Source organism: Meles meles, chromosome 2 (genome assembly GCF_922984935.1).
Source record: "Meles meles chromosome 2, mMelMel3.1 paternal haplotype, whole genome shotgun sequence".
NCBI lineage: Eukaryota > Metazoa > Chordata > Mammalia > Carnivora > Mustelidae > Meles > Meles meles.
In genome coordinates, this window is record NC_060067.1 from 202481248 (window position 1) to 202508305 (window position 27058).

Here is a 27058-nt window from a genome sequence, read left to right on the forward strand (position 1 = left end):
TCACAGGTAACTGGCTTGTAAGCTAGACTTTTGGAAAGCTACTGAAAGATCTAGCAGGGAGCATCACAAGAAATTTTGCTACGTAAAAGGGCAACGGCATAAATTGGTGGGCTACTTTTAAAAAAAGTAACTCCTTCAGTTGGGAGAGAGTCATTGCTATCAACGGTTTGCGATTGCAAATTATTTTGAAAAGACATGCAAGCAAAATGGCCTCAAGGTTGAATAACCCATAGTTTATATCCTTTTTTCTTGAGGGAGAAGATGGGGAAAAGAAGCTAGAACATTTGAGAAGTACATCATCTATAATGCAATATTTAAAGAGTCCACAGTGTTAGAACTAAGGCTGTAGGTCACTGGAAACAGAATTCCAAGAGGGAGCATTTGACTTTCCTGAAGACACTTAGTTCAGGATACATGTCCCAGTTGATGGAAAACACCCTTGCATTTCAAGTGACGTTACCCAAAGCTGCCAGATAGCCTGCCTGAAAACGATCTTTGAATTCAGTCCAAACCCAGAGCAATTTCCTCATTTACATCTCAGTTTAGAAAGAAAAATTCAATCATGTTGTTTATCTTTGCCTTGAAACCGCAAAAATAGTACATGCTATAGCAAATGAGCATGACTGTCTCTCCACAGGTCCTGCAAACATCTGTATTATTAAATTTTCATTTTCAGAAGCAAAGGAAACCAAACATGTGTGCTACAGAAAAATTGGTGTTGTTTTAAGAAAGCGTAATCCTAATTTAGCTTGTTACCGGACTATAGAAATTCGTTTTTTAAGAAAATATCCTTCGCTGCTCTGTTCAGTATTAAATAAATATTATATTGCATTCCGATCCTCAGGGCAATTTAGAATCCTGTCAACTATTTCTTTTTTTAACCTCATGTAGTATACTTCAGCCTGAAAGTCTGAGCTCAAACGTGACTTCCAACTCGCTGCGGGCTTGCCCCCCTCGCTGGCTTCTGTGTAACTTACGGCCTTCCCTGTGACCCGACAGGTATTGATAATGAGTGGAGAAAAACTCAGTGCGTACCCCGTGAGGTGTGTGTAGATGTGGGGAAGGAGTTTGGAGCAGCCACAAACACCTTCTTTAAACCTCCATGTGTGTCCGTCTACAGATGTGGGGGCTGCTGTAACAGCGAGGGCCTACAGTGTATGAACACCAGCACAAGCCACCTCAGCAAGACGGTAGGTACCCTGGCCCCACGGGCCGCCCGCTCGGTCCCTGACCGTGGCGCGGGTCCCCCTGCCCTTCTGAGCGGTTTATATTGTCTTTGGGGAGTGAAGGGAACGTCTCAGTACTCTGTGGTTTTGAGGCTCTCATCTCTCCGAGAAAGTTACTCTTGCTTTATGAGCTCTGATGTCCCAGCCAAGGGAAGCAAATCATCAACGTACATATGAGTGTGTGTGTGTGATCTAAATGTTGTCATTGGGCCATCGATTACTTTTAAACAGTTAAGCCCTCTTATTCTAGAGCTACGGCACGAATCACAAATTCAAAGCGTGTGAGGAAACATCTGTGTTCTGTGCAGCAGGGGAATGGTACTGAAGTAAGCCAGCCCTTGGGGCGTATTCATTGTGTCCACTTAGAAAGCCAAGAAAATATTCTGACACTGAATCGCAAGTATTTCGAGTCACCCGTAAAGTCCCGTCACATTAGATGTGGAGCTTTTAGTATAATAACCAAGAAACTTATCTCGAGGTTCCGTCTGGGTCCAGGATTTTGGGCTCAGTTGCGCTACCCTGCACTGAGGTCCTCTGTGAGCGAGGAGGCTATCAGAAGGCATATTCCCAGCTGTGATAGCCACCAGGACAACCACCAAGTGTGGCTTAAAGCGCTGTGTGCCACTGGCCTCTGCACAGATATGTTAGGAGAAGCCCAGGCTGTGGGCTGAGCTGATGCAAACTTCCCAAAAGTCAAATCTGTGTTTGCCTGAAAGGCTTTCCAGTCACTTTTGAGAGTTGACATAACACAGGTAATCTGGCTTCATTCAGAACTGCACTTCGACCTTCGAAATGAAAAATAATTTAAAAAATGTGATGGTGAGGTTTGCTTGATACAATGTGGAATGACAAAAAATTAACATTTTTAGTCAAATAATGTCTGCACTTAGAATACGTATCATTAAAGCTTCTCACACAGACTTGAGCTGACTGAAAGCTTGGATCCCATTAATAAAATCTACTCCTATTTTAATACAACTAAGTGAAAATGAAAATGAAGGTTACCTGAGTTTCTTCAACTGTGCTTTCTCATCTGGTTAGAAATGTCTAAGATTTTTACTCTGATGATCATTTGGGCTCTGGGTTTGGAGACAGTGTCCTAGTATACAATCCAGACTGCTTTTTGGGGAAAATATGCTGTATTTCTTTGTATTGTACATATGCTTGATGACGGAATAAGCCATTTCAGATACTAAGACTTGCAAGAGGAACAAAAAACAAACTATAAAACTGAATTTTCTCTTCAACTAACCTGTACCTAAACTTTAAAGATTAAAAAAAACAAAAAACAAAAAACTGAGAAGCGATGCTCTTATCATCAGAGTTAAGCACAGCCAGGAGTTTCTTTAGTCCTGATTACCTTCTACAGGCCAGCACAATGCCACAGCATTCCTTCTGACAAGCATGAGCAAGAGACGCAGCATAATTCTAAATATATTCGTGCATTTAGAAACAATCAGAATAGGGGCGCCTGGGTGGCTCAGTGGATTAAGCCGCTGCCTTCGGCTCGGGTCATGATCTCAGGGTCCTGGGATCGAGCCCCGCGTCGGGCTCTCTGCTCCGCGGTGAGCCTGCTTCCTCCTCTCTCTCTGCCTGCCTCTCTGCCTGCCTCTCTGCCTACTTGTGATCTCTCTCTCTGTCAGATAAATAAATAAAATCTTCAAAAAAAAAAAAAAAGAAACAATCAGAATATATGTTTGTGGGTCATGGGATAACATTTCTGTGCTTGATAAAATTCTAATATTTTAAGAGGATAACATAATTGTAGTAACTGAGCAGAGTGCAACTCCTTTGTAGTCTCCCCCTCACCCCGCCCTTACCCCTCCATCTTTATCAAACAGTAATTAGGAATTTGTTAGCTAAGAAACTGCAGATTTGGGCGCCTGGGTGGCTCAGTGGGTTGAGCCGCTGCCTTCAGCTCGGGTCGTGATCTCAGGGTCCTGGGATCGAGTCCCGCGTTGGGCTCTCTGCTCGGCGGGGAGCCTGCTTCCCTCTCTCTCTCTCTGCCTGCCTCTCTGTCTCCTTTGATCTCTCTCTGTCAAATAAATAAATTTTAAAAAAAAGAAAGAAACTGTAGATTTAGTGTATACTCTTCTGAATAAAATACTACTAATTTGACAGGTTTTACTGGATAATATGTGTTTATCTTATCTTAACCCTGAAGTAAAACATGATTTTAAAAATCCTTTAATAAATGTTGGAACTTCATACTTTTTTAAAATCAAAATAAATATTCCAGTAGGATAGGCTCCAAAAAACTAACATGCATTTTTAAAAAGATGTTAATATTAAAAATGTTGCTGCTTTTATATTTAAGCCAAATCCCATAAAAGGATTTTTGGCCTTCTGAGTTTCTTAAAATATCATTTTTTTTAAAAGTTAGAGAAAATAAAAGTGAGTGTTTGAGGAAATTACATTTTCGGAATGCCTTTACTAGCATGTTTTTAAATATTTCGATTAAGCAATTATGATATGTATCCTAGGTTATATCATTATTACGGGGTTTGACTTAAATCGGTATCAATTTGGTTGACCTTCCAAAGGCCTAGATATACCAGTTACATTTTCCAAAGACCAAAAGGCTATATCTGTTTTAAAAATGGGATGACAGGGGCGCCTGGGTGGCTCAGTGGGTTAAGTGACTGCCTTCAGCTCATGATCCTGGAGTCCCAGGATTGAGTCGCGGGATCGAGTCCCGCATCAAGCTCCCTGGTCGGCAGGGAGTCTGCTTCTCCCTCTAAGCCTCCCCTTTCTCATGCTCTCTCTTTAATAAATAAAATCTTTTTTTTTAAAGATTTTATTTATTTATTTGACAGACAGAGATCACAAGCAGGCAGAGAGGCAGGCGGAGAGAGGAGGAAGCAGGCTGTCCGCAGAGCAGAGAGCCCGATGCGGGGCTCGATCCCAGAACCCTGGGATCATGACCTGAGCCGAAGGCAGAGGCTTTAACCCACTGAGCCACCCAGGCGCCCCTAAAATCTTTAACAAAATAAAAATAAAAATGGGATGACATAGAATAGCCTCAAAAGACAGATCTTGAAGAATTATTTCACACCAAATAAAATGTACCTACTAAAAGCTCGTTACTTGTCATTACAAAATGCCTTATTGGATTTGGTTGTTAGATAAAACTTTACTTTCAAAGTGCTCATATTATGAAAGTATAAAGTTGAGCAGTAACTGTTTTAGCAGGATTTTCTTCCGTTGGAGTTATTTTCTTGGTGAAAATCAGTTGCTGGTTGACAATATGTAAAGCTATCTGTTGCTCATTACTAATTTCTTCTGCAGATTCTTCTATTATGCCTTGTTGATGGAAAAAATGTTTTGAAATGAATTTTCTTTAAAAAACATCTCATGCGTTAAGGTATATTCCTTATTTTAATACTGAAATTACATATTTCAAAGTACGTCTTCTTTAGATACGCATGCTCAGATGTTTCGTGCAGTAGCTGCTTAGACGAGTTTCCCGTTCCCAGCACCGCACTCAGCCCAGACAACACCCTGGCCTTGTGGTTCCCCCTCCTGACGTGTGACTTCAGCACTAGTCAGAAACACAGGGGTCTTCCCTGCCATCTCCGTTCTCTTGTCACACATCCAGCCTGTCACATCAGAGGTCCGTCTTGTCCCCTAAGTATCTTGACTCCCCATGTCAACCACCATCACTATAGTCCATGCTTTCCAGCTAATGAAAAACCATGCCCCTCGGTGTTCCCGCTTCCATTTCCCCTCGTCCCCATGCACTCCCTTAATGGCCCCCAAATGTGATATTTTTAAAACACAAATCTGGTGGTGTCAGTCTCCAGCATAAAGACCCTTCAGGGATTGCCCGCTGCTGTTGAGTAAGACCTAAATCTCTGCTATTGAGTAAGACCTATGTGCCTGCCTTCCTCCACAGTACCACGGGACATAACTGTCACTTGTTCTTAACTTCCGGTGCTCCCGACTGCTGCCGACTTCCTTGAGTCCCTGGGAACCAGTGTCCCCTCTAGCCCGCCGTCCTCGCTCACACTTGTCAGTCTCCCTCACCTGCCCGTCTCCTCCTTGCTGAGGTACCAGTCCTTCCGATCTGTCACATGGCTCAAGAAGTCCTCGGCGGAGACTTTTCTGACCTCCTTGACTGGATCCTGTATTTCCTTTAGAGGCTTTGTAGTTTCCCATACTTTGCTCTCCTAGCATTTCCTACACCTTATCATCCTAGTTTACAACAATATAGCCATTATTATTTGATGAATGTCCACCTCCTCCATAAAGCCAGGAACACATCTGTGTCGCTCACCAGTTCCCTGAGTGTCGGGCACAGAACTGGCACACATCCCCTTTTGGAAGCACATAAAACTGACCCTCTCCCCAGAGAAAAAGAAATGAAGATATGGACACATCTGCAGCGCTTATCCCACAGTTCCCGGGGGTGGGGAGGAGGATGTCCTTATCTGTTGAAACAGATTTTAAAACTACTGCCTTAAAGGCCAATAATAAAATAGTTGGTTAACTCATGTGTGTAATTTTTAAATAAACTGATCCTATTGCCTAGTCAAAGTACGGGCTATAAATTTCAGAACAGTATTTTTTAAATGTCTGTTTTTGAACAGAGGAGAAAATGCTCCTCCTTTTTTTCCTATTCGCAGCTGATATGAGCGGAAGTCACCGTTCTATTCCTCTTACTATTGTCTTAGTAAATACACACTTTACCCATGTGCCAAATGACACCAGGAATGCCTTAGGTAAAAATCTAAACTTAGAAAACAGAAAAGTCATTGTTAGTAAACAATGAATGTATGTAGTCTTCTGTTCACCACTGGTTTCTAAGGGACGACTGCATATTTTTTCCCTCCAGTGCCCGGATGAGGTCCCATGTGAACCTATGGGGTGCCAGAGTGAAGGCATTTATTCTAGGATACGGGTGTATGCACAACAGCACACAAGCTCCTGTCAAGTTGGAGGTGTCAGAAGGCTATAGGCTTCAGAAAGTAGAAGCCTTCTAGGCTAAGAAGAGCTTTTAGTGCTAAATTTAAGGTATGTGTAGGTAAAATAGAATTTGGTCTGGTATTCCCAAGTAGGATATTTTTTCTAAGAGAAAACTAAGTCTGTGTTAGATCATATGGAATCAGTTCTCCCTGAATTTCATCCTTTCACCTCCAGGCTTCAGAGAATTTAGGATGGCTTTTATAACAGATTTATGATGTTGAAATCATTCATTTTGCCTGCTTCCTCCTGGTCATCTGCTCATAGGAAAAATAAGAATTTACTTATACAACTTTTGAGGTCTGGTTTCTTGTGGTTGGTTTGTGTTGTACATCTCTCGTGGTTCCCATACTCCAGCCTGGATTGTGGCTTCCCCTCTGGTGGGTCCTGGTTCATGTGCGCCACGCTGAAGTTATGACCTGTCACCACACCCACGCAGATGGACAAGCAAGTAAATAACCCTCTGCCTCTTCCAGTATTTTCTTTGTACATGACACCACCATCTTGTTGGTTAATCGCAGTTATTCTTCGTTCCACTAAAAGCCCAGTCAATAATTCCAGTTAAATCTCCCTTCCAAACATGGCTAGAATCCATCCAGGGTCCTCATCCTGCTGATCTCACCTGACGTCGGCCACATTTATTAGTCACCTGGGCCAGCCTCGTGACCATCCCGTATCTCCCTATCTCCCTCCTAGTCATGGGCCACATGATAGGAGTGAGTTTTTGTCTTCTAAATGAGAAGTCAGTCTCCGCCCAGACTAGCATGTGTTCTGACTGATCTGTGCAAACGCTCTAAGCTGTGACGGATTTGGAACGACGCTCTCCTTTAGGTGCCTTCTTTAGGTGAAATCCCTCAGCGTGGTGTACTAGGCCCGCTATGATCTGGCTGCTGCCTAAATCTGCAGTCCCAGTTGTCCTACTTTCTCCCAAATACTACTTTCCAGAAGGACCCACATTCACCTGCTCCTTGAATGCTGTCAGTACCTCCTTCCGCAGGGTCACTACAATACTCTGTGTGGGAACCATCTCCTTACACACCTCCCAATACCCCCCTCTCATCGAGAATGCCTGCTGCTCTTTCGGCCTAGATCTGAAGGTCACCCTCTAAGACATCCTGTTGTATGGCCCGCAGCATCCTTTAATGCCCTTATGTCAGCATCGTTCATCTGTCCGACAGTTTTAGTCCCTAAGCTCCAACCTCTGTGACAATGGGGACTGATCATTACCCTGGACCACGGCACAGTCGCTGGCCCACAGTAAACACGAGGCCCCAAATTCCATGAAGAAAGAAAAAGGGACAGATTTAGGGTCAAGGGGTAGAGCCGTGAAAGTGCTGATATTGAAAAATTGGAGTGATATATGGGTAGAGATACCCAAAGAATGTTGGGCATGTGATTCTAGAGTTCTGCCACGGCGACTGGATCCACAGCTGTAGATATGACAGGAAGCAGCATATCGATAAATGCTGTTCGAAGCCCTGGCGTCTTTGTTACTACCTAGAGTTCACGTATCAGGAGAGAAGAGCGAAAGCCAATGCCAAGGGAAAGCCAACATTCAGTCACTGAGAGTCCCATCCATTTCTCCTTTTGATTTCTTAATATCATGCTCTTCTCCTACCTGAAGAATCCACTTTTAATGATAAAAGCAATTATTTTCATTTAAGTTGAATTAAGCAAGTGGGGCAAAGCACCCGCCATGTGGTGTTCGTACTCTGCCATATAAAGGGTTAATGTGACGTATAGATCCTGCATTCAGCACACAGGTTAGCAGGGACAGGCAATCAACGTTTGTCAAGTAAATAAAAGTTGTCTAAATGTGTGAAAGAGAAACGCAAGTCTTTATGAAAATGCACATCAAGGACAGTGAGACGTGAAACTCCTGAAGGCAAGGTTTTCACGTGTTTAACATTTTTGCTAATATTTCAACTTTATAAAAGTTTACACCTAAGTAGTAGCTTTCCTAAGTATATTTTTTAATTTTATTTTCAATATACTATAAATGGGAGCATGGGAGGATCTCTTTCGAACATAAAGGGGACTTACTGCTGTGTTTTCTGTAGGGGAAAAAAAAGAATTTGTGTCTTGTTAAAGGAGTTCCAGACCTATATATCCTTTAGCAACAAAAGTCACCAACTAGAATCACATAAATTTTAAGGACAATGTACCTTAAGTAATTTAAAACCCATTTTTTTATAAAAACTTCCCCGAATGTTTTTATGGGACTCAGTGAAGGGCAGGTTAGCAGAATGTGTGAGGAAGCCGGCCATTAGTTAAAAAGTGAAACCATATGCACGAAGCATTCCAGAGCAAACTCGTAGGTCACAACTGCTTCAAAGCCCTCAGCTCTCTGCCTCTGAGAAGTACATTGGGTGTCTTTTGACCTCTTTCATAAACATATGCTTTCAGCGTATTTTCTTCTGAGAAGTTGTAGGTTTAAGAGATATAACCGAGAAGGAGAAAGTGAATTTTGCAGAAGATAAATTATTTGATGACTCAAATAGAGAAGCAGAAGAAAGTCATCTGCTTTTGAGCCAAACATTTGGATTAAAAAGTTATTTAAATGTTAGTATTTACCCTACATAGTTTTTTGGGAGATAGGAATGAGAAAGAAAAACTACCAAACCCAATGGGGCTTCCTTGGAAACCTTGGCGTTGGAGCCGAAGAAACCTCAGCCTCTTTGCTACGTTCACAAGTGCCCGTGGAAGGAGCCAGCGCAGTGTGGGAGCTAGCTCTCCCCTAGTTCCTTCCCAGGGACCCTGCACAGCAGGATTTAAAATTCTGTGTTGCCATTCTAAAAAAACAGCAAGCTAATCTCTTTTGTATTGTTTTATAAAGAAATAATACAAGCATATATATTAGCAAAAACATCCCAGATTATATCTGAGTTGAGCTGAGTGCTTCACAAAAAAAATTTTTTTTACCAAAACGTATTTAAACCTAAGTAAAATGTGCAACTATGGAATGCAACCCAGAGATACTGTTTTGCAGTGCAGCCGTCTGAAAGATTGCATTCAGATGTATTCAACAAGTAGAATGTGATTTGTTTGGAATCTTTAGCTAATTAATATCTGGCAAGCACAGTTGTTGGAAATCAGGTTTTATCCAGATGTGGGGGAAAAGCTCTATACCAATACGAGTGATCAGGAGCTTAAGAGTAACATTTGCCTTAAGAGAAAAAGATGTGTCCATTAAAAATACCCTTTTCTCCCAACTTAAGGTATTGATCCTGTGTACAGATTTTCTACAGAATTTCTAAAACTCCTGAATGGGGGTTTTTAATTGCAGCACTGTATCTGCATTTTATGTGTAATAATACATAAAAATTAACTCAGTGCGAACATGAATCCATTAGCATCTGCTGCCCTACGTTCTTCCCAAACCCGCTTCCAGTTCCGTAGGTCCTAGAGGGTGGGCCGTGCGGTTCGGATGCTCCCTTGAAAAGCTGGCAGTGCACCCTCGGTTTTCACCTTTGCCCATTTTTAGGGATTCTTTCTTTAAATGCCATGTAGTCTCTCTCTCATTTTACAGTTATTACCATACCCTCCAGGAGCTACACACTGATACTTTATTAATGGACTCAGGGCTGGAATATTTAAATTAAAAATAGCAATGAGATATGCTATAAAGAGAAACTTGGCTATGTTTGGGGGTATTTAAAAAGATGTGATTTTTTTGTTGTTTTGTTTTTTCCTTTTTGGTTTGATATTTGTTCCCACATACACATTCCTTTGGAATGTAATACTAAACTGTAATAATCCAGGATCTTGTCAGTAAGGAAGTTCTACACCTTTCTCACGAATAGCCTGCAAGATAAGTAGAAGTAGAAATTGTTGCTTTGCCTTTGCGACTGTTGCTCTGCTGGCTTGAACAATTCTATTGTTTCCAAATGTGGCTTTATTGAAGTCCATTTTTGTTGGTGAGAATCGGCTATCAGATATTCTTATTAAGGAATTCCACTAGGTCACGAACAACTGGGAACCTCTCATTTGGAAATGTTTGGTGTTTTCTCCTGTTTAGGGAGGTTTTACAGAATACACAGATTTTCCCCCCCAATTTCCAGCCTTATTTAAATGCCATCTTTAGCTAAACCTTTTGATCTTCGAAACCAGCAACTACTCTAACAGGCATAAGCAAAACGTATACTATCAGTCTCCATGATGCGTTTTATTACTACTTAGATCCTAAATGAGGTACAAGCTATTATCATGTACTGTTCAAGAACAGTTCACTTTATAGCCAGAACTGTCTTAGGAAAATCATCATGTTCAAAATATCAAAGTATAAATGTCATCATCCTCAATTAGTATTGGCTGAGTACACATAAAGACACGGAATGATTAGCTGACGCTGAATATAATACATAAACTTTGCACTCTATGAGCTTAAATCCAAAATAGAAGATACTAGTGTGTACCCATTAAAGCACAAAACAGTCTAGTATAAGCATTCTTGTTTTATAAATATTTAAAGAATTCATTTATTGTTTCAACAGTGGTGTGCATGGGTAGACCTTGACTCTTTCGACAGAAAATTATAGTTATTTACTGTGTTGGTTTAGATCTTTCTGTAATGGCAAGCATGGATTTCATGAGGGTTAAAATGCAGGTTCTTGCTAACAGCATTTGTGATAAAACTATTTGGTATTTCAAAATTCTAACCTAGTAAATGTATACATATATATGTATGTTATGTGTGTATATATATGTATATGTAGTATATACGTGTGTGCATATATATATGAGAGAGAAGGGGGGACAGAGAGCTGCATGTGGCCAGGGTTATGAATTGATGGCTCTTGAGAAGCTGCTAGCAGGCGCTCGGCTAGTTACAGAATAGTTACTGAAAACTAAAGAAGGTAAAATTCTAAACAAAAAGACTGCAATTCCTCAAAGATTCAACTCAGTTTTGAAGGAGAATCATCATCCAAAGAAGACCACTAGGAAGTCACACCATTACCATCCCTCTTTTATAGGTAACAAAACTGAGGCACAGGGAAATTAGAGAATTCTTCCCAGTCACAGAAGCTGGAAGGGGCAGGTGCAGACTCACGTGCCAGACTCTGCTCTTGGTTCTTCCTCTCTCTCTAGTAAAGAATCGAAGTCGCTGGATATTTGGAAAGTTTATTTACTTACTTGCAGGTGGCACCTTGTGAGTTTATATGGTGATTCAAATTATTAATATCTTTTAGTTCAAAAAAGGTTACATTTTCGGGGCACCTGGGTGGCTCAGTGGGTTGAAGCCTCTGCCTTCAGCTCAGGTCATGATCTCAGGGTCCTGGGATCGAGTCCCACATCGGGCTCTCTGCTCAGTGGGGAGCCTGCTTCCCTCTCTCTCTCTGCCTGCCTCTCTGCCTACTTGTGATCTCTCTCTGTCAAATAAATAAATAAAAATCTTAAAAAAAAAAAGGTTACATTTTCTAAGCATACACTATCTGATTAGGGAAAAATGTCTGTGGACATTTTTAGTAATTTAGGGATTCAATATAGCTGTTAAGATTCACAAACTGATCTGTAGGGAAGAAAACGGAATTTATCATACTTATTGAAAAGGAAGTAGAAACCTTATAATCCTTTTAAATGAGAAGTCTATCAATATACACACTTAAGACCAGTGCAGACAGAAATTGGAAAATGAAAGATTCCCCTTCAATATATGACAAGGCACGATACGTACAATTGTGCCTTAATGCGCACACACAAGGCGTGCTCTTGTCCTTATGAAGGTCGTAGAGGAGGAAAGGTTAATTATCAAGAACCTTTCTACTTTTAATATTGGTCAAGGCATCTTTCTCCAGACTCTTGAGTTTTGCCCACACTGACAGTTAAGTAGAGAATTAAAGAAACTAGGTAGAACATTCAGGTAAAAATTTGGAGGTGGAAGATACGTATTTCAAGAGAAGGAAAGTCTTGATTTTTTTTTTAACCTTAAATTTTCAGAATATTTATTCCTTTTGATGAAATTAACTGAATTTAGCTGGTCAGTTGTTTACTTAGGCTCAAAGAAGAGAAATAAAGCATCAGTCTTTAAAATTTGGGGGTTTCATTTATTTAACTATAAAATTTTCTCTCATATTGTACTGTAGTTTATATTTTTAAGATTTTATTTGAGACAGAGAGAGAGCACAAGCAGGGGGAGGGGCACAGAGGGAGGGAATAGCAGGCCCCCCACTGAGCAGGGAGCCAGTTGTAGGGCTGGATCCCAGGACCCCAGGATCATGACCTGAGTTAAAGGGAGATGGTTAACCCACTGAGCCACCCAGACTCCCCTGTGCTGTAGCTTTAATGCTTATGAATGTGATCAAATTACAGTTGACTGTGATTGTGACTGTACAGACCGATCTAGTGATGTCTTTTTTTAGCACCTCTTTACCTGCCCCTTTACGCCTTTAGTCCGTGTGTTCACGGACCACAATTCTCTTCCACCCCTTGAAATTTTAGTACCAGGCTTATTTTCAGGAAGATGCTTTCCTGATGTGCATTTAAGTGTTCTGATCTCACTAGAACATTCTTCGAAGCCCCAGTTCCTGAGTCTACACTTGGTACTCACAGTCAGGTCCTGGTTGTGGACATTATCCCCCAGCGCCCCCCACCCCCAGCTGGGGCCGAAGGCTGTCCGTGCTCTCTCTGATCTCTCTGCCCTTAGGAGAAAGTGCCAGGACAGAGTCTGGGATGCAGCAGCCCCGGAGGAAAAGTGCAGGGGAGGTGCTGTGAGGTGCAGGGGTGGGGAATACCATGCATGCTTCCACAGCAGAAGCCCCTTACCCTTCACGCTCGGGCGCTCTTCTGCCTCCTGTCACTTCAGACAGTGCCAAGTCCTGCAGTGATTACCGGCCTCCCATCCTACAGGCAAAACTCCACCTATCTGACCTGAGCTATCTAAGTGCGTTCCCTCTGGTCACTGGAGGGCTCTCTCCTCTCCATCCCCACCCTGCCGCTGCTCCTGTCCCATAGTCCTGCCCACCAGAGTCCCTAGAACTGCTTTGTTTCCATTTGTTTCTACTCCATCCCTACACTTACTTCCATTGCCCCGAGACATCAGACCCTGTGACCACAGACACCTTCAAGAAGCTGTCCTCTCTGCCTTCGGCTTCCCTTGGCTTAACAATAACCCCCTCCTGGCCCTCCATCTTCATGTCTTCCTTCTTCCCAGATGTATTTACTACTTCATTTGCCTTTTTTCATCCTTTAAGTGCACCTGTTCCCCAGGTTTCTACTATTAGACATTTCCACCTTCCAGTCATGATCTCAGCAAGTAATCGCATCGGTGTCTAAGACTTCGACTACGACTTTAATGTTGTTGGCTTTTAAATGGCTCTCCCAAGCTCCGACACAAATCTAACCACCTATTAGACATAAATTCTTAAGATTATATGAGCAGACCTATACATCTTCCTACCATTTCTACTATTAGAGGGTTTAAATAATTTATAAACTTTAGACAGATACAAGTTAAATAAGCAATTTATTAAACACTGCTTATTTTTGGAACCACTTTACATTTCTTCTGTTGCACTGGTTCTTAATGTAGGGCCCAGAAATGTTCTAAGAAGTAGATTAACTGTAGTGTATTTAGACACTGCACAATTCTCTCTCTTAAAATAGTTCTACCTAGTGCAAAGGACTTCTGCCAGCGACAGCTCATCTAATAAAAGGTTTCTCCCAAACTGCATAAACAAATGTCCTTTTAGGGAAGAAACTGGTCAGCGTCGTAATGCTGGGATTATCTACATAGCACGGACAGTATTCTGGAGAACATCTAGAATCTTGAGACAATATTCAAATAATAACACTCTATATGGCAATCAGGATGCATATCACATTCATATACATTAGTTTATGTAATTTTTCTAACAGTCCCATGAACAATGGGTCAAATGTTTCCTTAGTTTACTGGTTTTTAAAGAAATATACAGCTTAGATAAGTTAAATGACTTTTCCAAGTTCACACAACTTACAAGTGGGTTTGCTCTTAAAAAATGCCCCGTCGGGGTGTAACCCTGGGCTCGTTCTGCCTAAGGCACCTGTGCTTAGAAAGTAGCTGAATTTTTCAGTGACTATAGAATACAGTTCAAATGAAGAAAATGTGCAGTTTATAATTTAGCTATCTCTGTGTTCCATTCTTCAAAATTCATTTCCATGAATCTCCCTGTAGGACTAAGTTGGCAACTAATACAATTCCCTCAAGATTTTCAGTGATCTTTAAGTGTTGGCCTGAAATTATATGTACCGGCCGAATCACAAGGCTCTGGAATTTGTCACCATTTTTAGCGTGGCTCGTATTGCTGAAAAGGCACCAAATAATACCAAAGCAGTTTAGCTACAGTTACAGGACTACAGACTGATCTTACCAAGCAAGTAATGGCCAAGATTTCACTTTCACCATCATTACTAGTAATTCAGATTTTAAGAAACCTGGGAATTTAAATCACGTAGTTTTACTTAATCACTAATTCGTTGGAATATTCCATTTAAAACATTAATTTTGGAGAAGGAACAAGAGAATTAGAGTTCCCCATAGACAAGGCATTCAGAATGAGACTTCACATTTTGAGACTCTAGCCCACAATTGTGTATCACGTCCCACCTTATTTTCAGCTTATGACTTTCATAACACCTTTGCCAAAATAGCAGGAACAAACCTTTAAGTGATGAATGCGTTTCTTTTTCTTTTGAACATAATGAATTCATAAATATAGTGGACAAATGTAAAACTACTTTGAGGTAGAAATTTAATTTGGAATGAAAACTGATTTCACACCTTTGTATTTTGTGTCTCTGTATTCAGTTTGCATCGAACAGGACTTCACCAAATATTTCTAGGTTGTGTGGCCAATAGCTTTGTACTCTCCTACGCAAAGATACTTATATCTGTGCCACTTTTTAACAACCCCTGGAACAATCTGGGACTCTGGAAAGGTTCTTTTTCCCTGAACACGGTGGGTCTGTCGCATCTCTGCTCCGTGATGGTTAGCTGGTTATCAAAATTCTAATATGCTTTATCACGGTGACATGAAATAAGTAAACGACTGTTTATTATTCTGATAAAGGATACTGATTAGAAGCAAAACAGTTTCTACAGTGTGATCCTGAAAGCCTTCTGCGTCCTGCAGGCAGAACGAACACTATGTTATCAGAAAGAGATAATCTCGCTCTTTGGGGACTCCAACATTTACCATAAAGGTATTTTTTAGCATCTATATAATTTTTTCTTCTTTTTGTCCCTTCTTTGTAGTTGTTTGAAATCACAGTGCCTCTCTCTCAAGGCCCCAAACCAGTAACAATCAGTTTTGCCAATCATACTTCCTGCCGCTGCATGTCTAAACTGGATGTTTACAGACAAGTTCATTCCATCATTAGACGTTCCCTGCCAGCAACACTACCGCAGTGAGTATGAATTAAAGCTTTTGTTTTCTGCGTCCTCTGCTAAAATTATTTTCAAGTAAATACAGTTTATTACAAGAATTCTTGTGAAATTTGCTATAATATGCTTTGCATCAGATCCAAAAGAAGACGAATTTGGTACTGCAGCACAAAAGTAAAATTAAACTGAAACAGGGAAGTCCTTTAAAAGACAAAGTAGTTCACAACATAAAACAAGTATTTCTATGAGATGACACAGCTTCCTCCACTCGTCACCCATGCAACCAAGTGTGCAAACTCACAATTGATGTGAAAGCTAAAGCCATTTAAGCCTCAGTAAGATTTTTGATCCAAAACCAAAAATATTTTTTAAAAATTATTTTACATCTATTAGCATCCAGTTGCCTTTCTTCAATCTCGATGTTTTTTCCTCTATTCATATTTTTTATTTCAGCAGCATTGAATACTGAAACACTAAAGTACTTGAAAGAATTTTCTCTTACTATTACTTCAAATTAACATTCAAAGTAACATTTGCTATTCAAATTCCTTCCTCAGCAAATTTTTTTTAGCCTGGTAAAGGGCAGCAGATGCTGTGCTTGGTCACACAGAAGGACCTGCCTAGAGCATTGAGTGTTGACTCTGTGAAGAGTTTATAATGACTCGTTATGCATTGTCATTAAAAATCTAGGAACTTTCTGCTTTCTGCCCCAACATGAAGCTGCAGCTCTTTGGTTTTCAGGATGCCCAATGCGTGTGGATAAAACCTACCAAACTTTGACATTTGTAACAAAATTTTAAATAAGTTGGTGTGCAAACATACATATTACCAAAACAAACAAACCAACCTATTTAAACCTTGCATTTAGGGGACCTGACAATAAAAGTGATAATGCTAGTAGTTTTCCCTATGGTTGCTTTACTTAGTGCGGCAGATTGGAGCCTCTTTCCAGAGACACACAAAAAACTATGGCTAGCCTAACTGGAGTGAAGTCTGTCACTCACATGGGAACACAGAGGCCTTACCGGCATCTGTGCGTAAACTGAGGCCACTCTTGGGGCACAGTACCTACAGTACCCCAAAGTTGTACGTGCAGGTTTACTCACTCAGCTCAGACATGTGTCCCCAGCTCCCGTGGCCACACATCCCTTCCGAGAGCTTCAGCCATTATCCCCACGCTGTTCCCAAAGTTAGGTTTCAGATGGACTTAAAATATTACATCGAAATCTCTTATATTGCTCTGTTTATAACTCTATTGGATAGAACAGGTACAAACATCAAAGCTTTACTGTTTACTTCTACATTATTCATAGCACTTTTCCCTCATATTCTTGGAGACCTTGAAATCACACGGTTGTCATTAATTGCTTCTTTTCCTGATGTCACACACCAGCCCTGTTGAGTTGGGAGGTGGTGTGGGGGCGAAGAGAGATGGGCTCCAGCCGATGCCTGTACCGCGTTTCCACCCCTGGCATCCTCGTCCGCTCTGCTCTGCATGTACGCCTGGTCTCATGCTGGGGTGTCCAGACCGGTTCCCTTGTGTCGGATCTCTCCTCAGCCCCTGCATAATGTCACCGTGAGCTTTCAAAGCCACCACGCCATTCATTTGACCAGAAACTGCCAGTGGCTTTCAGCGACTCAAAGGAATTGAGCACAAATGTCTCACCTCCTTGTCCCGTGACCAGCCTTCCTTTCTTGTTTTGCGTCTCATTTCTCACTGAACCTGGGTTCACAAAGTCATTCCCTGAACACCAAGCTCATTTCCCGCAGTGCATCTCCTTTCTCTTCTGGCCCTTGCTTAAAATAAGTGCCCTTTCTCGTCTCCCTTCCCAAAGCCGCCTCCAGCTCTCAGAGTTCAGGTAAAGGTCTGTGTCCTGCGTCGTCTTGTCCAAATACCACTGCCGTCTCTGCTTCTTGAATGCCCAGAGCAATCCGTGTGTGTGCTTTCTCCTTGCGTGGGTTTGTGGGGGTGTGTACACGGGCATGTGCGTCTGGACTGCGAGCATCTGAGGTACAGGCAGGCTCACAACCACCACAGCTAATCACGCAACGAAGTGCCTGAGCCATTTCTCTGCTTTCAGCCCTTTACCTCCGCCTTTCAGCTCACCCTCCCCTAAGGCCCCTGGGCAGCAGCTCGCAGGATTTCCTTATTTTATACCTGAACACATCACCACGCTTCAGAGCCGGGAGCTAAACAGTAACTCTCCTGACCAGACGCGCTCACTGCATGAAGTGACTTGGTCACCTGCGGTGTTGTGTAGCAATTGTGTGTTTGCCCAGATTTCCATCATTACTTATCTCTGTCGCTACTACACCGTCAACGGCAAGAACAGACAAAATGAGCAAAAAGCTTGCGCCTTCCAGAGAGCCGGGTCTGAGCCCGAATTCCAGTGGCTGCTAAGTCACTTTTTAAGGCTGGGAGTTTTATGTGTGTGAACCGCAGTTTTCTTGCATGTAAAAGCACAGAGATGTGCAGAGGAACGAACGGAGTACTGCATGCGCGTGTGGTGGGTAGCTCAGAGCCTGGCGTCTGAGAGAGCGTGAAGGGCGGATTTATTATTACCATCATGGTTCATATCTGATGCACACATCTGTGTTTTTCAGTGGTTTTTTTTTACCACTATCTGCAGTAAGAAATGCAATATCTGTGTTTATATGATATGCATATAGCATACATAGTGCATAGATTGAAAGGAAATAACTGCGTAACTTTACATGTAGTTATAGCCGTATAGAACTGTAGAAGGAAAACAGAGTATCATTTTAAAACACTTTCCTTGATTGTAGTGCTACCCAACCCTTTTTTCATTATCACCTCCAAAGTATTCTTTTATAGACCTTTTCTCTAATTGCCTCACTCATAAAACTGTAATACCATAGACCTATTTATATCTCTTTATGTGTGATGTGCATATTTGGGCTTTACACATAAAAAAGGTAACATAGGCTTAAAAGTGACAAAAAAATTTTATAGTTAAAAGTTAAACTGAAAGGGGCTCCTGGATGGGTCAGTGGGTTAAAGCCTCTGCCTTTCGCTCAGGTCATGATCTCAGGGTCCTGGGATCGAGCCCCGCATTGGGCTCTCTGCTCAGCAGGGAGCCTGCTTCCCCCTCTCTCTCTGCCTGCCTCTCTGCCTACTTGTGATTTCTGTCTGTCAAATAAATAAATAAAATCTTTAAAATAAAATAAAACAAAGTTAAATTGAAAATGTAAAAGCTATGGGATGCCTGGGTGGCTCAGTTGTTACGCGTCTTCCTTTGGCTCAGGTCATGAACATGGAGTCCCGGGATCTAGTCCCACGACAGGCTCCCTGCTCGGCTGGGAGTCTGCTTCTCCCGCTGACCCTCCCCCTTTTTGTGCTCTCTCTCATTCTCTCTCAAATAAATAAATAAAATCTTTTTAAAAAAGAAACTGAAAAGCTATTAATATTGAACATAATTTTAGAACTACAGTTTTTGCTGAGAAACATTTAAGGTAACTTATTTAGTAGTAATCCACGAAATTCCATTGGGAAAGTACCAATTGATGTAAATAGCAAGTAGTACAAACATTTTTTAAGGAAAACATTCCAGTTATTTTTCCAAGAAAAGGAAGATAAGTTTTTAAATAATTTCTTTTAAATAGCTTCAGATGTTTTAGAGAATGTAACTTCTGCTTCGTGTGAGAAAACAACTTGTAGCTTCTGCAGCTGCTGGACATCCAGTGTCTCCCCTTCGTTCTTCTCAGCTGGTGACATACTATGACTTGAATCACTTCTATAGAATTAAATAATAAAATGTAAATTCTTTCTACTTAATTCCCAAAGCTCACGTCACTACCAAAGCATCAGGGACAGAGTGTAAGCAGCAGCCGCCAGGCAGCCACCAGGCACACATAAGCACCGGTCGCTCTGTGATTTTTTTTTTATTATTATTATTATGGGCAGAAGACATGAACAGACACTTCTCCAAAGAAGACATACAGATGGCTATCAGACACATGAAACAGTGTTGCTCGATGATTTTGAGACTGAGCACTCGGTCCAGAGAAAGTCCTTCAGTGACAGTCCTCTCTTTGCTATAATTTTATTTGTTTAAAATATTTTATTTATTTATTTATTTATTTGAGAGAGAATGAGAAGGGGGCCCAGGGAGAAACAGACTCCCCACTGAGCAGGAACCCCGATGCGAGGCTCCATCCTAGAACCCTGGAATCAGACCTGAGCTGAAGGCAGAAAAGCTTGAACCTGAGCTGAAGACAGAAGCTTAAGTGACTGAGCCACTCAGGCGCCCCTTCAGGATAATTTTAAAGCCCTTATCTTGCATATCTTTGCATATCTTCAGGGCCAGTGCTGCTCACATGACAACCCATAAAACCCAATAAAAATTAAATACTGATTCAGAGCTTTTATTGGGTTTTGGAGAGCCAAAAACCAATGCAAGATCTAAGATTCCTCCTCCCCAATACCCAGTTTTTACTCCATTACAGATGATTCTGCCTCCATTATAATGTCTGCCTTACTACATGTGATGCACTCAGAGAATTTCTCTTCTATTTCTCTTTTCTGAATGTTGGTCTCTACTCATTGTGAATTGTGACCCACAATTTAATTAAAAACTACTATAATGGCAATTTATATAAAATGAATATACAACTATGTTATAAAATCATTTGTTAAAAATTAATAGGAACAGCTGCCACAATGGCCAAAATTAAGAAATGACAAACCCAAGTGTTGGAGAGGATGTCGAATGCTCACGTATCACTGAAGGACATGTGAAATGGTATAACCACTTTGCAAAAACATCTTGGTAGATTCTTATGAACTTGAAGATACACTTAAAAATATAATCCATAAATTGCCTCCTAGGTATTTACCCAAGATAAATAAAAACATCCACACAATAACTTGCACACCAGTGTTCACATAAGCTTCGTTAGCCAACAAATCAGCAACCCAAATGTCCGTCAAAGGGGAGTGAGTAAGCAAACTGCACTGTGCCCGTACAGTGGAGCATTATTGACTGATATAAACAGAACGAACTGTTGATAGGCACGACATGAATGGATCTCAAAACATTAAGCTGAGTGACACAAGCGGAACTAAAAAATACATGTTATATGACTCAATTTTATAAGAACTCTAGAAAAGACAAATATAATCTAGATTGAGAGAAAGCATTTCAGTAGTTGCCTGAAGATACAGGTGGTAGGGATTGACTGAAAGGGACAAAGGGAACATGTGCGGTAATAAAAAATGTTCTGTATTTTGATTGTGATAAGAGTTACATGGGTGCATAAATTTGGGGGGGAGTGAATTTAAAATAGCATTTTATCCTATGCGAATTATTTGTAAAATAAATTTGATTTTTGAAAAGGCAAGAGAAACAGATCCTTTTACAAACTATAGTTTTGAAATTCATTAGGCTTAAAATGGTAGCTTGCTTAAAATCTTTATGGTAACTAAGTCCAACCTCTTAAGATTCTCATAATTCCTTAGGAGAGAGAGCCTCCCCACCCTTCTTCATATGGAGTTTGAAATCTCCCAGCCGCGGCCACAGCTCTTCCCCAACCCCGTGCTCTCAGGAGCCGCCACCATGATGAAAACGAGCCATTCCTTTCTCATGGTGTCATATGCCCATTATTACGGGATTAAATAAGTAGTGGACCATTTTGTTTCACATTACTCATGAAGAAATATAATTCAATCACTAAATGAATCATTCATAGAATGAGTGATTCATAAAATAACTGAGTCTCTAAAATGGGCCAAGAATCCCGTAAGGTAGTGTGAGAGACGACAAGCAGGAGCCTGCCTGCTCCTGGCCTCACAGCACTCACAGTCACGGCGGCAGGACCCATATTCTAGCTGGATTAGTAGTAGTAGTAGCTCACTGGACATCACTCTGCACAAGCATCTGCCCACATCATACTCACACAAGCCCCGCTAGGAGGCCACACCAGTGAGTCACGCCCCAGAGCACAGGGACGAAGGGTGTGCACCCTGTACACAGCTTCCTGGTCAGGAAATTCATTTTCTGCTTGGGGTTTCACTAACTTCTATAAACCTTTTGGTACTCATTTTCCTCAGCTACAAAACAAAACATAAAACAAAATGTGACAAATAATGCAATTATTATAATGACAAATAACCTAATCCTCATGACCAACCTATTCGATGACACTATGCTATATCACATACCCATCTGATATTGTGTGATGAAGTAATAGAATAAGAGCAATAATGAGAATGATGAGGACAACAGCTCACACATTGGGACGCAGCAGTGTTTATCATCAGTAATCCCTGCTCAACGTTAGCACAGGGCCTGATGCCTGACAGTGAGCATTCAGTAAATGCTGGCTGCTATTTTTACAGACATTTTACGAATGAGAAAATTGAGCACTGGAAATGTTAATTAGCACATGCAAACCTAACAGCTAAGAAAAGTGCTAGAAAAAAATAAAAATTCAAGTCTTATAGCTCTTAAACCCATGCTTTCCCCGATATCTTATAGAATTTCCAGTATTTACAAAAAAAGAAAAAGAAAGAAAGAAAGAAAACTTTTCAAGGCTCAATATCAGCAGAGCCAAAATAATCAGAAATTCCAGAGGTGGAAGAGATTATCTTGAGAAGTGGTTAGATAGCAATATTCATATTGATGTTCTCACTGATTATTCTCTTTCCTTCCAGTTATTTCCTCTTATATTTTCCTCTTATATTTATATAATATATATATATGATATATAATATATCTTATATTTCCTCTTATATATATTCCTCTTATATTTTCCATCAGCTTGAACTGTGAAGTCCCATCACCCCTTTCTTACAGGGAAGGTCTCTTTCTCTGGAGGGAGTCATTTGTGATTAAGAAGGGATGCCCTAGATTTGTTAGTTGGTAAAAGTAGTATTCGTTCATTCATGAGACATTCCTGTTGAGTCTGACATGTGTACCACACCATCCCGAGAGACGTGGGGTATTAAAACAATGGATAGTATACTTCCGTAACTAAAACAGCTCGTGTGCCAGAGTACAAATACACAAACACAAATGCATCTAGTATTGTAAGTACATAAAACACAATGCCGTGCTTTATTGAGTCATTCATCAAACAGTCACTGTGTGTCTGTGTGGTGCAGCGACGATGCCAGGCTGTAGAGAACAGTAGACAGGATCGCTCCTCTAGGGAAATCCCATAAGCGAGTCAGACGTGCGAACAAGGGACTGGAGTTAGTGTGGCAGAGGGAGTGTGTGTGCAGGACGCATGCCTGCCATCACGCTGGAGATGGAGAGGACCAGCCTGGGTCTGCAGAAGCCCACAGGATTGCACCCGCCATGCCAAGGATGGACTTTTTCTTCAAGTCTCTCAAGAACCATTAGAAGATACAGGTCGGACCTGTCATGTTTACATTGTATATTCTAGAAAGAACATCCTGAGAGCTGGTAGTAGGTGGGTTGGAGGAGCAAGACAGGAGATGAAAAAATGGAAGCAGCTCATGAAATAATCTGATACAGAAATAACAAGGGTGGGACCCCCAGTGCTGGAAATGGGGATGCAGAAAAAAGAGGTGGAAAGACATTTTTCAGAAAGCCCAGCACTTGGGGGCCACGTGTGTGGGAGAACACGGAGGCAGATGTTAAGGATGAAAGTGCACAGATGATACAAGGACGGAACGCGTGTTCACAGGGAGAATGGGCTGGAAACGGGGAATTTGGTTTGAATATAGATATTGGTGTCTGTAGTGTCTGTAAGAAATCAAAGTGAAATGTCCTGTAGGCAGTGGGATCTGGAGCTGGAAGGGTGCCAAGGTGGGCACGCTTCTTCGGTAGCTACCAGCATGAAGCTGGTCGAGCACTGGAAGAGATGAACCCACAAGGAAATAGAGACCGTAAAAAGAGAAGCCGCGGTGGACTCTGTGGGGATGATCACTATTTAAGAAACTGGGAGAAACAATGCTCTGCACTGGAGACTAAGAACAGTCAGAAAAATTAAGACTAAAAACGGTTTATTACGAAATCCAAAGGAGATTGCAAAAACCAGCAATTCAAAGAAAGAAGTGGTGGGATGATCAAGAACTAGGTCAAACTCAAGAATGACCAGGACTGACTCCGTTATCGGAAGGACAACAAGTGGAGATAATGTGTTTATTTACTGATAACCCACGTTGCACAATAGTCTTGAGAAAGAAGCAGAGGAAACAAGAGGGTGAGTTCTGAAGGTGAAATTCTCAATTATTACATGAGAAACCGAATCAGAGGGATTAAGTCATTTTCCCCACCATCACCCGACTGAGAAGAGCAAACCAGAGATTCAGACTAAATTTGGAGCCAATCCATTCCTGTGGGAATCCAGTCATTACTGCATTTTTAACTTCTTTAAATTTCAAAAGAAATCTCCAAACAAATACTAAAGGACAAGGGGAAAGAAACCTCACAAAACGATATATCCTTCCACCCTGACTTGAAATTCAGCAAATATTTTGTCATGTTCACTTAAGATACAACCCAAAGCCCCAGTCACCATTCTGCATCCTCTGTTCCCAGAGGTAACCACTGCCTAGAAATTGTATTCTCATTCATGCTCTTCCATTTTTATGGCACACGGATGTATTAACGTAGGAAAAAGTAATGAATAGTACAGCTTTAAAATATTTATGTTAAAATGGTGACATTACTTTTTTCCCTCAGTGGTATGTGTTAGACATGGAATCATCATTTTGAGGTCTATAGGCCTGGCTTGTTCATTAAATACCTGTACGGTATTCCACTATATGTATGAATGAATGAATGAATGTTCATTCATGCTTATTCTATGACATCTACTATAGGGAAGGCACTATGCTACATATTAGGAAGAGAGTAAAATCAAGAGAGAGAGACGTCACATTTGAAAGCCAAGTGCCTTGAAGTGAGTTTTACCCAGGGGCAAATATATTAGTCAGTTGGTTCTCACTGACAATGTCCCATAGGGTTCCTCAAGGAAATAGCACATTCTGGGGACAGTGAATAGACCAGAATAATTTATTTGGGTGTTAATCGGTGAAGGCCAGAGGAGATTAAATTTAAAAGGCAACGCTAAGCCTGTGCTTCAGAAGCACCAGCCTGAAGAGTTTCACCTTTTCTGTAGAGGGACTGGCGTAACGTGGGGAGTTTTTGGTAGAGGAATGACAAGACCATGTCAGCAGAGCCAGCGAACCTTGAATTTTTTTTAATGAGTACTACAAATAGAAACCATGGGTGATTTCAACCTGATAAAGAGGTTACATCAGTCTTTGGGGGAGAGGGCTGGTGTGGTGAGAGAGGAAAAGAAGGGGTGAAAAAAGATGAGAACATGGAAAAACCTAGCCTGAAGGCTCATTTGTTTTTATGTGTTTACTGGTTTTCATTTCTTTTACAAAAATGTCAACATTGCTTACTAAGACACCAACTAAAACATATTTGCTTCTAAGAAGTTTGAGTTATGCGGGCTTATTAAGGAAAATTTCATTTGTGTGAGAAGTCATCTCTTCTCCAAGGAACACAGTAGATTTATGTCCCTGGCAACCTTTGAAGTAGAACTTGAGTGCTCTGTGTCTGTTAATCTGTAACAGATCCTCGGTCCGAATGCTTAGAAGCTTGAATATCCATGAGGGTTTCTTCTCATTTTAATGTTTTTCTTTTCTTTTAATTTTAAGATCATATGTTGTTGCTTCACCAGAAATAGACAGAAGAGCGTGCTGCATTTAATAGACTGCCTCAGAGCAGAAATGCAGAGGTAACACCTCTGCCAGTTAAACCGCGACACAGTCTTGTGCGGATTGATCAGAAATAAATACTTTCCCAGTATTTTAAAACATGCATCTGTATTCTGCCCTGAAAATCCCCCCTTTCTAGGTTGAAAACCCCCGTGATATTATACACTTATTTTTGAACTTTTATTTTCATGTCTGTTCATCCTCTTTTTTTTTTACAAAGTGCATTATTATCTAAATACTGTCTAATGCCTTCAAGTGAGCGCCTGTTGATATGAACTCACCCATGGAGCTCACTAAGAGTCTCCAGACCCTGGAATGTATTTTTTTTCCTAAAAGGAAGCTAATGGTGCTGTCCAGTATTCCTTCCCTTGGACCCTCTAGTTTCTGCCTTCTAAGAGAGAACAGTTGGAAGCGCAGCATTCCTGTGACTTGCCGACTGACTGGTGGAAATTAAGCAAAAGGTCTGTGGCTCAGAATATTCCATCAGTGTATCCTCTGCTCTGAGGCTGTGACTGCAATGTCACCCAGAGGTGGGAACTATAAGATCAAAGAGTTTGTCAACATAATGTCAAGTTCAACTAAAATGCAGTGATAATGATTTTTAAGAAATGTCTACGTTAGACCAAATCTATCAGTCATTTTCTAAGTATTTTTGATAGACCTTTTAAAGCAGTTTTTGGCTTATAGAAAAAAATTGAGCAAAAAGTAGAAAGAATTCGCATATACCTCTTACCCTCCTTCCCCAGATTCCCCTAACACCTTGCCTTAGAGAGTCAAGTGTATTCAAGGGCCATACACGAGGAACTCAAGATGAACACAGCAATTCAAAGTCCTTGGGAATAAAACAGTTGAAGTATTTTACCTAGGGCTCTGTGACTCTAATAATGAAAGAAAACATTGCCCTTCTGGCTGCTGTTCTGACAACTATCTTGGGCCAGAGGGTCTGGATGGATATTCTTTCAAAATATAATTACAGGTTTGAGTGATTGTTAATCACAGTGGGTGAAAGTTCAGATGACATCAACAGTCGTCATTTAGGGAATCAAAAATGTACTTGGATATTTATTGACATTATTAACAGAGGTTATAACAGACATTATAATCAGAGTTCGCCCCCCCCACCCTGCCCCTGTATAGATTTTCTTAATGGAATATAGATCATCTTACTGGATGGATCATTGAATGATATGAAGATGCTTAGAAGGGATGTATGAGCGCTCACGATATGTGCTTTCAGACTAGTACCACTGATCACATTCCACATTTCGGGAGACTTAAGGCAGGCTTGCTATTTGAGGAACGTGACTGTGTACTGTAGATACCAATGATCAGCAGAATGTTAATCAGCGGGGTGGTTGTGGAGACACCTTATGAAAAGAGATGCCAATGAGAGCATTCGACTCATAGCACAGGTCATGTCCACAGAAAGAATTTGCTTTTTTAAAAAGCCATTGAGTGCTATGAGTTGAATTTGTATTCAATTAATGTTGACATTCATTTTGAATGATCTATGAAATATTTTAAGAGATATTTAAATAAAGTGGATCAAAAGTAGTTAAATAAATCCAGATGAAGAGGGTTTTTTTCACTGAGAAATACATTATAAACTATATTACATTCAACTCAGTGCTCACTAATGCCAAACAAAATGTAGGAGTGTGCCTGTGTTTCTTAAATATGGATTAGGGGAGTCAGAGAATTTCCAAGCATGTAGAAACTCTATTGCCAAAGTGTAGACTTGATGAAAGAACCCAAGAGCACGATGGACAAAACAGCCTGCTACAGGGCGCC

General features: G+C 41.0%; 1 protein-coding gene across 1 annotated transcript in view; it reads left to right on the top strand.

Moving 5' to 3' along the window:
- Positions 1 to 27058, top strand: part of VEGFC (vascular endothelial growth factor C) — a 106107-nt gene that overhangs the window by 69792 nt on the left and 9257 nt on the right. Inside the window, exons 3-4 of the mRNA XM_045985678.1 lie at positions 1000 to 1190; positions 15421 to 15572. Of these exons, the coding sequence (XP_045841634.1) occupies positions 1000 to 1190; positions 15421 to 15572 (343 nt within the window). The remainder of the gene's footprint in view (positions 1 to 999; positions 1191 to 15420; positions 15573 to 27058) is intronic.